At 41.1% G+C, this 13,969-nt stretch overlaps 2 protein-coding genes across 8 annotated transcripts in view; one reads left to right on the top strand and one right to left on the bottom strand.

Moving 5' to 3' along the window:
- The window catches only part of nmbr (neuromedin B receptor), a 97,951-nt gene extending 88,015 nt beyond the window's left edge, over positions 1-9,936 (bottom strand). For 2 of the 6 annotated variants that reach the window (XR_002721177.2, XM_023152701.3), the window contains exon 1: positions 9,574-9,936. The gene's annotated coding sequence lies outside the window, so the exon portion shown is untranslated. Of the gene's footprint in view, positions 1-63; positions 517-4,815; positions 4,994-9,573 lie in introns of those variants that run through there. The other 4 variants (XR_013093225.1, XR_002721176.2, XM_023152702.3 and 1 more) reach the window with 4 other exon arrangements.
- Positions 3,308-11,010, top strand: gje1a (gap junction protein epsilon 1a). 2 transcript variants are annotated; one of them, XM_004561088.2, is made up of 4 exons: positions 3,308-3,530; positions 4,781-4,963; positions 5,714-5,911; positions 7,097-11,010. In XM_004561088.2, the coding sequence occupies exons 1-4, from the start codon at positions 3,501-3,503 to the stop codon at positions 7,292-7,294; spliced, it is 609 nt and encodes a 202-aa protein (XP_004561145.1). In that variant the 5' UTR covers positions 3,308-3,500; the 3' UTR covers positions 7,295-11,010. The 2 variants fall into 2 exon arrangements, with proteins under 2 accessions (XP_004561145.1, XP_076730314.1); XM_076874199.1 differs by lacking the exon at positions 3,308-3,530 and adding an exon at positions 4,206-4,360.
- The last annotated feature ends 2,959 nt before the right edge of the window (positions 11,011-13,969 follow it).

A 13,969-nucleotide genomic window follows, 5' to 3' on the forward strand; every position in this document is an offset into this window, starting at 1 on the left:
TATTAATCTCGTTTGTTTTGATTTCATAAGAATCTCAGCTCAGAGCAGGTTTATTTCACCGAGCTGCCGGGCTGGAAAAGACCAAACTGAAACATGTTTTATATTCAGTCCAGTTTTTATCTTTGCTTCATTTAAATGTTTCTCGCACCCAGTTTGAGCTTTTTGATGATAGCCTCAGTTCTTTTTCCATTTTTCTCACAAAGAAAAAGAAACAGTAAAGCAGTGAACATGTCACAGATTTAGAACAATGTATATCCGGTGGTTACACCGACTTTAGTTTCTCGTCCACCTCTTCTCTCCTCTTTCATCCCGTCATCACTTCGGTTTTATTCATCATCAATTGTCCATTTTCCTCTTCCTTGTTTCAGCCTTCCTCCATCTATGCCGGGGTCACTTCATCCTCTCGGTGATTGCAGGAGGGGAGATTCAGAGTTCAGATTTTTGTTTTTTCATTCCAGATTTGACTCCTTCTTTGAATTTCCCTCCAGCAGAACCTGCAGCTCGGTTGGGAAGTGCCTGCGGTGAATTTGAGAGAGGAGTGATGAATCACTCTGCCTGTTGATGCTGTTTATGATCTTATTTGTTCATTTGCTTTCAGAGTCATGTTCCCACTGACAACAGATCAAAAGCCGCATATAAGCGACGAACGAGGTTAACAAACATCCGGGTATGTTGTACCTTATCTTTGGCAAAAACCTACATCCAGTCTTTATGTAAAGAAAGAAGGAAAAGCAGCCTGTCTTCCTGTAGGTGGAAGCGTATACAGCATCACTGAACTATGTCAGAGCATCAGCGTCATCTATAATCGTGTCAAAAGCATTTTGTGTTTTTAGGTGTAAAACGTTTGACATCGGACCTATGCTGCATATTTTAAAAAAACAAAGCTGTGTTCTATCTGTGCTCGTGCACAGGCAGAACAGAGCTCTGAGGTCAGCTCGTCTCCAGAAGTGCTTTAAAAAGTTGAAAGCTGGCGGAAGAACAAACAGCAGATCTGTGTATCAGGAGATATTCCCTGAACATGACCCGTGACTTCTTTAAGTTTTTTCCATCCTTCCTGCCGCTTTTCTAACTTCTGTCCTGGAGTTGCGAGGTTGCAGCTGAAGGCTGCCGTCTCTGCGTTCCATCATTCAAATGGACAAATTCACTTTAAAATTCGCTCTCGGCGGCTGAGCGTAGCTTTGTCTGTCACAGCCACAGATGGCCGAGTCAGAAGTGCTGCAGAGTCATTTGATCCGATGTGATTTTCTTTAAAAGAGCCAATCTGTCGTCTGATCGCTTTCATGTCAGGTTCGCATAATTACGAACTACGCCTGGGTGTAATTAGAACCCAGCCTTTTATCGACTGACTTATTTTCCTCTGAGATCACTTTTAAGAGCAGAAACTGTTAAAGATGCAGGTCATTCCTCCTCAGCTCTCTGTAGCTGTTACAAAAACGCAGCCAGCAGCACCTTCAGTCAAGCGGCGTCCCATCATTATTATTATTATTATTACTGTGATTGCAATGGAGGCATCATTTTGGGCTTCATTTTCCAGGGGTTCAAATTTCTGGGACCTTGCTGACCTGGTGACCTGATGAGCTTCTAGAATGACTCTTATCAGCTGAGAGCACACCTGGTGATGTCAGCCTGGTGCTTAACCTTTCGATGTTTAATCAGGAAGAGATTCTCTGAGTAAAATTATCTCTGTTCCCAACAGTCATCCAGGAATTATCTGTTCGTCTTCGCAAAAACACGGCAGCTGTAACCAAACACCTCTGGACTGAAGCTAAAGCGCCCAGATCTCAGCAGGTCCCAGTTCCACAGTGAAGGCTGTGAGCGACGAGGTCAGCGGCTGATGCGGACGCGCGTCTGCTGTTAGAACTCTGGAAAGCACTGAAAGCGGGCTGTCAGTCGTTCTGACAAACTTCTCTGCTGCAGAGGAAACCTGCAGTCTGCTGCCACAGTCGACTGTGGACGGGTTTCTCTCTTCCCCTCAGAACGATGGTTCAGCATTACATCTCACTCTCTGCTCCCACAAACATCATTACACGATCTGTGCTTTGTGAATCAACGCCCCTAACCTCAAAAACCATGTCAATGTTTGAGTTAATCACGCCATCGATTCTTGTTACAATCAGTTTCATCTCAGCATCCGTCCACTCTACATTTATTATTATGATGATGATGATTATCATTATTATTTGACCAGGATGTCCCACTGAATCTCTAAGAATGGAGACCTGACCAATGTAACACTGCAAACACACAATATCAGCTGCATGACTGACAACGTGATATACACCACACACCTACAACATGAAACACCGTGACCTCCCAAGAAACACATCCACACCCCCTTCACTGCGTTCCTGCTTTTTCTTTCAGCAGTAGGCCGACAAACATATCAGCGCTACTCATAAAGAGGACGATATTGAGTGAGAGACTTTGCATTTGGAATAAAACATGGAGACGCAGGAGGTATTAAAACTGAGGAGGCACACCACCATCATCACAGGCAAAAAAGTGGCTTCAGCAGAATAAAAGTAAAGCTACATTTTTTATTCCATTTATTTTTATGAAACATTTTCCTTCACATAATTTTTGTGTTGTTTTTGTGGTTCTGGAGAAAAGAAAGAAGAATCCACTAAAGTCCATTGTCAGTTTTTATTGGGAAACAAAGTCTGAGTCGAACTTTTGGAGTTAAAATAAATAAATATTATTAACAATATTAACATCTTATTTCATGGTACATTAATTACTGGAGGTTTATTAAAATCTCTCAAATCTTTTAAACGTTTATATACAGAGCTTTTTTTTTATTATTAGAATGTTTGTATTGCGCATGCCCGGTACCAACAGTGGCTCACGCGCTTTTACGCACGGCGTCCTCCTCCAGGTATCACACCTGGCTGTGGAAAACTCACATAGTTAGGACGGGTAACGCCGGATACTCCAAGAACGGACCTTCAAATTAAAAGCACAACATCGCCAAAAAGACAATGCGGCATTAAAAAGTCTCCAAATATTTATTTAGCCTTTTTAAGCTTCACTCTTTGTGTATAAAAAAGAGCTTAGTTTGATTCTTTTTAATGTATTTTAGATTTTTTTTTAATCATCCTAAATATAGTTTTTATTTATAAAGCATTGCTCTTTAGCTCTTTCTTTCTATTTTTGGTTTTTATTTTACTTATTTAGAAATTTTTTCTGTAAAGATTTTTTCTTTTTATATTTGCCCGTTTTTATTTAATGATGTATTTCAGACATATTCAAGTGTTTTATGAGGTTCTTGTGGTTTTATTTTTCATATACTCGCTCTGAATCGCAGTTATTTCACTCATATTTCTGACTAATCCTCAGGTGTTTGTTAATCCCTCTGTTCCCTGCGTGCACCTCTGGATGTGTTCAGAGCTGGGACCGGAAGTCGCGCAGGGTTATCCGTGTGGCTTGACTGCGCTCTCTGTCCCGCAAAATCCCGCAGCTGGCATGAGTTTAGGATCCGTGAGTGGAAAAAAGAGGGGGGAATGAACAACACGCCGCCAGGATTACGGTTGGTGTGTGGACTTTTATTTCACTTTGTCCGCTTTTGGTTTTGGGGGATTTGAACTTTGATCGGGTTTCTTTCTGTGTGGCTCGCTCGTGGCTCTTCATCGGACTGTATTTGGGACCACAGCCGCTCCGTGAATGCTTTTCCACAAGTATTTACAGTGCAGGGTGTGTTGTCATCACTCTTGTTTTCGACAAAATGTTTTCTCAGAGCTGATTAATCATGTGTCCATTTCAACTTTATGAAACCAAAAATGATGCTTTAGTTAAGTTCTATAAAGTCCATAATTCTATTTAATCTCATTAATACAACAGCCTGTGTGTGAAAATGTTACAGCTCAGTGGGTTTTCAAAATAAAGTTCCAGATCGTGAGCATGACCGTTAGAAAGTGTAAGTTCTGAGGTCCCGTGGAGCTCCCGGGTTCTTTAGCGCACTGTGTGCTTTGTATTTAGTTGCGTGTTTGCCATCTCTCTCTGCATTGTGTTGAACAGGGGAGTGTTTTTCGCTGACATAGTTCTGTAGGGATTATAATGCAGGGAGCACATGCCCTCATGGCCCATTGTTGGCCCCTCTGTCTCTGTTGTCTCTCTTTCTACTGAGCGAGTCAATTGATGGAGGGATAAAAGGCCAAAAATATGCACTGACATGGCTTTCAAGAGAGAGAGAGAGCGGGGCAGAGGGTCAGTGGCAGATTTGGTAGACCTACTGTTGGTGGCCTGTACCCAGAGCCGGCAGCAGACAGGCCATGAGGGCCCAGAGCAGTCCTACAATTAAACGGGGAACACCGAGAAGCAAGCCATGTCTTTAAATTACATCAAAAACTTCTACGAAGGATGCGTAAGTACATCACTCAGACTTATTGGAAGGCTCTTCCTCTAACCGGAGCCTGCCTCACCAAAGCTTTGACAGTTAGAGAGAAGCAGTGCTTAACACACGTCCCTCCCGTGGCTTAAAATGAAAAGACATTAAAAAAAAAAAATTAAAGTCAATCTTCATTTTGCTTCAGTCTTTATGTAGCTGAGCAACATATTTGTGAGCCAAGAGGCTCTCTGCTTTGTGTGAGTGCCATTTGGGCCCTTTTCTGATAAACATGAGATGGGAAATGTTTCCTCTCAGTGGGTTTTGTTTTAGCCTTCAGAGCTCAGGGCCTCCAAAGCAGCTGCTTTTATCTGGCTGACAAAAGATGTTTTTCCTCTTTATGTGTGTGTGTGTGTGTGTGTGTGTGTGTGTGTGTGTGTGTGTGTGTGTGTGTTCCAGCTCAGGCCTCCTACAGTGATAGGCCAGTTCCACACCTTGTTCTTCGGCTCCGTGCGGATGTTCTTCCTGGGCGTCCTTGGATTCGCCGTCTATGGGAATGAGGCGCTGCACTTCAGCTGCGACCCTGACCGCCGAGAACTCAACCTTTACTGCTACAACCAGTTTAGGCCCATAACACCGCAGGTAGGAGTCGTCATCCAAACTTTCATCCCTCTGATGTCACAAACCAAAGCAGAATGAGCTTTTAGAGGTGCCATCAGCTTTTATTAACACGAAGTAAATGCTACAAAACATCCGAACAATTCTAAATATCCCAAAATGTCTGTAAATGTTGACCACCATTACAGATCATATTGAGTTTGAGTTCTGAGAAATCGCATGTGTACAATGAAGAAAAGCAGTTGTGAATTATCAGTTTGGATAAATTCTGTTGAAGAATACAGTGTCATGCATGAATCAGGGAAGTTTCCAATATTCCAGCTGAGGCATGTTTGGGGACAGATGGTGATGTGTCCAATCCAATAAAAAGCATTTGCAGTCAGAAAACGGTCGCAGGTGGTTATCAGCATGAACGGCTTTTTTCCGTATTGGTGGAAAAGTCAATTTGGGAAAGAACATTTCAGCAAACATTGAACTGCAAATGACCAGATTCCCGCCTGCTGCTTTTCCAGAGACACAAATCCTATATTTCACTGATTTCCACCATCTGGAAGGCCAATTTAAAAGCAGTGTCTGAAGTCATGCACAATAAATGGACTTGTGTTCTTTTTACTTTGTTCTTTAACTTTCTATCCCTATTTAACCTTTTTCTCCTTCCCCCGATTTTCATCCTTGACTTGCTGCTCTTGTTGAAGTCCTCTTCCTGCTTCAATCCATCAACTTTACTTCCATGAGCTTTTCTCACTTCCCCTGCGTTGTTCCTCCCCTCTTCAGGTCTTCTGGGCATTACAGCTGGTAACAGTCCTAGTTCCTGGAGCAGTATTCCACCTTTATGCCGCCTGTAAGAACATAGACCAGGAGGAGATCCTCGAGCGACCCATCTACACAGTCTTCTACATCATTTCTGTTCTCCTGCGCATCATTTTGGAAGTCATCGCCTTCTGGCTACAAAGTCATCTCTTTGGCTTTCAGGTCAGTCGGTGAGAAATGTGACACGATAAATATTTTTATTCATATGTTCACCCATATTCACACCAAAGGATGGCAACAATGAGAACTGTGACTGTGTCTGGAATATAGTTTTTTTTTTTTTAAACATTTTATTTTGTATTAATACCCAATTTTAATAGTTATAACTGTTTAGAATGAAGATTTAAATTTATTATACATACCTACAATGTAAACAAACCTATTAGTCCATCTGACATAAAAATATTTAAACATCTGTCCAAAACAAATTCAGAAATTTAAAAATTATATTATTTATTGGGCAAATAATAAACTCGATTCACATTTGATATCCAAATTTAAACCAGCACACTGGACTCTTCTGAGAAGTCAGAAATGAATCAAACATGACATGCAAACACTACAATTAATTTTTCTCTTCAGGAATGTAGGTTTATTTATCATGTTTGTCTTCTGATAGAAAACAAATAATTTACATGTAAAGTAAAGTAAAGTGTGCGTGTTAGTCCCCATAGGGAAATAGTTCCTCTGCATTTAACCCATTCACCCAGTGAAGCAGTAGTGAATAGGAACCTTTAAACCTGACAGAAAAAGTGATTTGATTTATATTGTGATAGATGATGATATCCACTGATATGAGAAAAGATATTGGAGCCCATCCCAGCTGTCATAGGGCACACCCGAGGCAGGGCACACCCGAGGCAGGGCACACCCGAGGCAGGGCACACCCGAGGCAGGGCAGCAGACAGACAACCATTCACATTCATGGACTAGATGATGGAATCGAACTTGGGATCTTCTTGATGTGAGGCTACTGACCGCCCCACCATGCAAATATAATTGGTATATAAATGTCATTATTATGATAGCAGAAAGGTCAGATTTTGCTACCTGGTAAATTGACCTTTATTACAGTACAAGATAAGTCTCTTTAGGCATGACGTACCAGGGAAGTTTGCCGCTTTACTTTGATCATGGATCTGTTCCTGTGTGAAAACGTAGTAATTGTACTTTTTGACTCTGTTTTAAATGGTCCGGCACATAATAGGTACAGCCAGAGTAGATACATTGGCAATAATGCCGATCAAATTCCTGTCTTCATGAGTTGTAAGGTTTGAGCAGCCAGTGGCTAGAAGTTGAGATAAGAATGGAAGCTTCAGTGCCTCACATTTCTCTCTTTTTCCCCAGGTTCACCCACTGTACATGTGTGATGCCAGTGCTTTGGAAAAGGCTTTTAATGTGACAAAGTGCATGGTACCTGAACACTTTGAGAAAACCATCTTCCTCAGTGCCATGTACACCTTCACCGTAATCACCATACTTCTCTGTATTGCCGAGATATTTGAAATACTCTGCCGACGACTGGGCTATCTCAACAATCAGTGACACAAGTGCACAGATAAAATGACTTGTGGTAAACCTGTATGACACCTTATCTGCCAGTTATACCGGGCTCCTGCCGGCTACGGCTGGACCTTTATAAAACAGGGAGCGAACAGAAGACCAAAACCTCACCTGTGGTCAATCGTGAGTAAGTGGCACTAAGAAATTTGAGACAGTCCAACAATGTTAGAGCTGGCAAGTCTGAAATAACTTCCAGAGTTTAACCATAACTATAGAGTGATGATCCCTGGTTGTATATCAGATATCAGTGGGTCTGTACTGGTTGTGTCCAAAGGTGTTGTGTGGCCAATAGTTACCTCTTACTGAACACTTGGGGATGGACTAGAAAGACTTTTGGTTTTCTTTTTTTTCCTACAAGACATGGCTGAATGACAGACTTCATGGTGCTACTAAAAACTCTTTCCAGATGGATTACAGCCCAATGTCAAACACCTCAAAGGCCCATAACAATCTTTTCTTGGAGTTGTACCTCAGATCTGACTATACAGAAGAAACCCCAGAAGCATTAGCTGCACACATTTTTTTCTAAAGCGCTTTGAGTGCTCAGATGAGTAGAAAAGCGCTATATAAGAACCAGTCCATTTACCATTTAAAGGGCCTAACATGCACTAAATGCATCATGGTTCATCGAGCCAACTTGATGCATCCTCTGTGGACTCTGTTCACTTATGGAGTGCCAACCTAAACAGTTCTTCTTACGGTGCAAAAAGATCTGACTGGAAGGCGTAAGGTCTTCATGTAATGTAACTGTTAACAATGCAATTAACTGAAGAGCTAGTCACATTATTCTGTATAAAGTGCAGATGAACGTAACTGTCTAGCTTGCCTTTCAGGTGGCAACCACCAAACGTGACAGGCACATCGCAGAGCTGGCCACAGATTGTCACTCATGCCATGCATAAGAAACTGTCATCCAGTAACCTTACCCATGGGCGAGTGAATTGCAGGTGCCATTGCTTCTGACACTTGTATGTGTGACAGTTATCGCTTACAATGTGTGTCTGATGTTGCTCAAGGTCTGTTTTGACCTTCACTTCAATCAACACAAGCGCCACAACTTTGTTGTCATTTCATATAGGATGGTAGTTCTTAAACAACTTGATCATCAAGCTCATGTGCTGGTTGAGCCTAAACATATGCTTGAGTTTACCTCAGTGAGATTAAAAGGCATCTTCAGACCACCGATGCGTCTTACCAAAGATGCCATTGCTAAAATGGTTGCTATGTAGTGTTTTACTCTTCAAGGTAAAGATCTGCCCAAAGATGCAACTTATTATGAAATGGGTTTGATGCAATGAACTACGAAAAGGAAAACACCTTGTAATGTATATTTTAAAAAAACTTTATCAAAATCTATCACCTGAAAAATCTGAGTTAAAAAGTTACAATTACATTTGGCTGTAAAAATGTGTTGAAATGAAAAATTTTCAGTTATATAGTAGTACTAAAGTTGTAATGGTTTTGAAATTTCTGAAACAAAGCATCAAGCTCCATTTAGAACATTCATATGTTAATTTTTTGTTAATAGGTATTTAATAAAATCCTACTGGCAGATTTGTTGAAATCCAAGCTGGAGAAGGTTCAAGCCATTCATGGTTCTGAACGTTCTGGGACACCAGAAGAGGTGTCCTCAGTCCCCCGCCTTTGCTTCACCCTTTTTTCTTTGCTTGAAGTATTAATACTTTCTGTAATATTTTCCTTTGGTGTCATTGTCCATGTATTTTGAAAAAGATTACCTCATGTTTTGTAATGTTTTATTTTTAATCAGACATCCATCCAACTTTTGTTATGAAGTTTTCAGCAATCTGTTCATCATCTCAGGTACAAAATTGCATTACACGACAAAAGTGGATCAAACGCTCTTTCCGAACCCTTTTAAACCCTTAACCCTTTTCCTCTCTCTGTGTCATCACTCCAGTTGCAGGATTTAGAAGGGTTTGAACCAGGTATGTGACTCCTGTGATTTGGGTTTGTCTGCGTTCTGGTATCTGTGACTGGACGATGGTTTTAAATTTTGCCTCTAAAAGTTCTGTCACCAAGACTAAGGCCTGGTTTGTATGAAATTAACAACTGCAGATGAATTTGGCAGGATAAAAGGTTTCGAGGTGGTGCAAATAATGAACAAATCCAGGAATCTCACTGGATAAAATGGGATAAAACTAATTTAAGTCCATAGCAGTGGTCTATCTCAGTCTACTGCTCAGGTATACGAGGTGCTATCCAAAAAATTCAGACTAGGGTGATAAAAGTAAAACCCATACCTGATTTAAATGTAGCTACCGTCCCCTTCACAGTAGTCACCTGATACAACGATCCATAGTTTCGGCTCGTTAACCACACCTGGAACACTCCCCGAAAGTCCCATTTTTCTCATTGGTGCTGCTTCCGTTCAATGGTGCAAATCGTTTCTTTCTTCTTCTTTTTTTCACCTGCAAGGTAACACAGACTAGTGTAACATTCACCTAAGCTGCTTCTGGCACCTGTTGCATGTTAAGAAAAGAACTTCTGAGGGAGAAGTCAGTTTCTTTTACTAGACTGTACACATTTACTTTCTGGTTACCAGACAAGCTGGCTAGTTTACTTGCAGTTAGCAATGCAGCTACCTTAAACAGCTCATGCTTCTTTGTCCACTAGCTAGCAAGTTGCCAGAGCACATCACATTTCTATAGGTTTTAAGCCTCTGTTCATTTAGTGGGCTAGTTTCAGTCCTTGTGAAAGGTACTGTTTATAAGGTTGGGGAAATCTGTAGTCAGTTGAAACTGAAGAAGTCACCTGGATGAGTGGCGCAATGTTTCTCCCACTGAAAACGCTATGTTCAGATGAACAGAATCAACTTTTGGGGGTTTTAAGCCTCTAGTAATTTCAGAGGGTTGTGTCAATCTTTCTGGTGTGACCAAGCTAACAGGTTAGTTTCATGCTATCATCTGTAATTTTGAAAAACAAACCCAGGACATTTAAAATCCACAAGAAGAAAATGTTTTGCTCAGGTTGGCCAAAGTTCAGCGTTCACTTGTTAGCTTTTACCATAAGCTAATTTGGCAGGGTCAAACCTCGGGGCTAGTCTTGGTTAAGAGCTTAATCAAATTTGTACATGAAGCTGTGTTTATCTGTCTTTGAATGATTAACTTAGAAGAACTTGGAAAGCAGAGCTTGTTGTATTTTTGCAAGGCTGATTCACTGATAATTAACAGAACTGGAGAGATTGGAAATATTGGGGGGTATATGTGATATTAAACATATAATCTAGTTATTAAAAAGGTGGCCACAAATTCTCAGCTTGTTCTTTTAATGAACTCATGTAAAAGAAGTCAAAGCGTCAGCATAAAGTAGGGAGGTATATGGGTTATGTAGCACCACTGTAAGCTAATTTACTTCTTTTGGCCACTAGTATCAGGGTCATTTGTGGAAATTCAGGTATGGCACACAGAGTACACAACAATGCAAATTCATCTTTATTTTTTTTTATACATCTTTGATTTTTACCAGTGATGTTATGTTAGTTGTTAAAATTGAGTTGAGGTTTATTACATTTTTGACCACTGTTTGTCTCTATATGAAAATATTTTGTCAAAGAGGCAAAGTTTACAACCAGTGCATCCATATTAAAACAGAAATCTGTTTGCTACAGTTTACTGAAGGTGACCAGTAAATTCTGACTTGTTTTGTCTTGAGATGATTATTAAAAAGTCCTACAATTGTCTTTGTTTCATTGTTGATTGACTTGACTACAGAGTACTACAGACTACGGTATTTATAGAGAAAAGTGTGTATATATAAGGGGAATATACAGGGAGTGCAGAATTATTAGGCAAGTTGTATTTGTGAGGAATAATTTTATTATTGAACAACAACCATGTTCTCAATGAACCCAAAAAACTCATTAATATCAAAGCTGAATGTTTTTGGAAGTAGTTTTTAGTTTGTTTTTAGTTTTAGCTATTTTAGGGGGATATCTGTGTGTGCAGGTGACTATTACTGTGCATAATTATTAGACAACTTAACAAAAAACAAATATATACCCATTTCAATTATTTATTTTTACCAGTGAAACCAATATAACATCTCCACATTCACAAATATACATTTCTGACATTCAAAAACAAATCAGCGACCAATATAGCCACCTTTCTTTGCAAGAACACTCAAAAGCCTGCCATCCATGGATTCTGTCAGTGTTTTGATCTGTTCACCATCAACATTGCGTGCAGCAGCAACCACAGCCTCCCAGACACTGTTCAGAGAGGTGTACTGTTTTCCCTCCTTGTAAATCTCACATTTGATGATGGACCACAGGTTCTCAATGGGGTTCAGATCAGGTGAACAAGGAGGCCATGTCATTAGTTTTTCTTCTTTTATACCCTTTCTTGCCAGCCACGCTGTGGAGTACTTGGACGCGTGTGATGGAGCATTGTCCTGCATGAAACTCATGTTTTTCTTGAAGGATGCAGACTTCTTCCTGTACCACTGCTTGAAGAAGGTGTCTTCCAAAAACTGGCAGTAGGACTGGGAGTTGAGCTTGACTCCATCCTCAACCCGAAAAGGCCCCACAAGCTCATCTTTGATGATACCACCCCAAACCAGTACTCCACCTCCACCTTGCTGGCGTCTGAGTCGGACTGGAGCTCTCTGCCCTTTACCAATCCAGCCACGGGCCCATCCATCTGGCCCATCAAGACTCACTCTCATTTCATCAGTCCATAAAACCTTAGAAAAACCAGTCTTGAGATATTTCTTGGCCCAGTCTTGACGTTTCAGCTTGTGTGTCTTGTTCAGTGGTGGTCGTCTTTCAGCCTTTCTTACCTTGGCCATGTCTCTGAGTATTGCACACCTTGTGCTTTTGGGCACTCCAGTGATGTTGCAGCTCTGAAATATGGCCAAACTGGTGGCAAGTGGCATCTTGGCAGCTGCACGCTTGACTTTTCTCAGTTCATGGGCAGTTATTTTGCGCCTTGGTTTTTCCACACGCTTCTTGCGACCCTGTTGACTATTTTGAATGAAACGCTTGATTGTTCGATGATCACGCTTCAGAAGCTTTGCAATTTTGAGACTGCTGCATCCCTCTGCAAGATATCTCACTATTTTTGACTTTTCTGAGCCTGTCAAGTCCTTCTTTTGACCCATTTTGCCAAAGGAAAGGAAGTTGCCTAATAATTATGCACACCTGATATAGGGTGTTGATGTCATTAGACCACACCCCTTCTCATTATAGAGATGCACATCACCTAATATGCTTAATTGGTAGTAGGCTTTCGAGCCTATACAGCTTGGAGTAAGACAACATGCATGAAGAGGATGATGTGGACAAAATACTCATTTGCCTAATAATTCTGCACTCCCTGTATATATTATGATGGATGGTTTTGGTTCACGTTGGTCCACCCGTTGAGGTGATGAGGTACATTCAGACATATACACATGCATACCCTACGATCATTATTGTAAGATTATTTTCCATTGATTCATTGTTTTTATGCTTATCGAACTCAGAGTCAGAGGTGACTGACCAGCTATTATATGGTAATGGTGATAGCATGTGGTATAAAAGATTTCTTGAATCTGTCCTTGTGGCAGTGAGCTGAGTCAGTCTGTTAGAGAAGGACTGCTGGCTATCCAGTGCGTAATGCAGAGGGTGGTCAGTTTGTTCAATTAATTTATCCAGACCACATCTTCAGAAGTGTCCAGCCAATCTCAAAGCCACCTTTCCTGATCAGTTTATTCATTCTATTGATGTCGACAGCTCCAACGGCGCTCCCCCAGCAGACCAGATTGAAGTACACTGCAGTCGCCACAGCTGACTGATAGAAAATCATAATTTTGCTGCACACATCAAAGGATCTCAGCTTTCTCAGGAAACAGAACCTGCTCATTGCCTTCTTGTATACAGTCTCTCCTTGTTAATATGTACTACCAGGTACTTGTATTCCACCACACCAGTATCCTATCACAGGACAGACACAGGGTCCCTCTGAAGCTGCTCCCCGTCTTTCTGGTCTTATTGATATTCAGAAGCAGATGATTCGAAATCTTCACCACACCATAAAGTCTAGTGCTCTGTACCTCACTTCCTGCCCATCACTAATGCATCCAACCACTGCAGGTGTGATGACCCAGGTTGATACTGAAAGTCAGAGGTGCAGAAGGTGAATCAGAGTGGAGACACTCCAGTGCCCCTGTGAAGCTCCTGTACCGTACTGTACATCTCCAAATCAGAGAGTCTCACACACTGGCCTGCCGGGTAGTCAGTGATCCACAAGAAAGTGGATCGCTGACATCCTTCTCTTTCAGCAGCAGTGGCTGCATCACATTTAATTTACTTGACAAATCAAATAAGGTGATCCTCACCATGCAGTTTTTTTCTGTCCACGTTAGTCCAAAATAAATTAACCCACTGATGGTTTGATTTGTAACCCCACCAAACATTTTCTTATGAGTTTACAAACTGAATTGTTACCGTCTTACTCGAAACATGATGTTCTTTTGTAAACTACGGCCTCACTAGAGTCAAAAAGTTCATGATTTGTGTCCAGAATTTTACCTGCTAGTCTGCATGCCGACTGTTCAGAACATATTTCGTGCATCCAGGGAGGCTGCAGATAATAAATACAGCTTTGCTCATCATCAATTACTACCGCCTCATCCAAATCCAAGCTACATTTG

This window comes from Maylandia zebra, linkage group LG15 (assembly GCF_041146795.1).
Source record: "Maylandia zebra isolate NMK-2024a linkage group LG15, Mzebra_GT3a, whole genome shotgun sequence".
In the NCBI taxonomy this organism is placed as follows: Eukaryota; Metazoa; Chordata; class Actinopteri; order Cichliformes; family Cichlidae; genus Maylandia; species Maylandia zebra.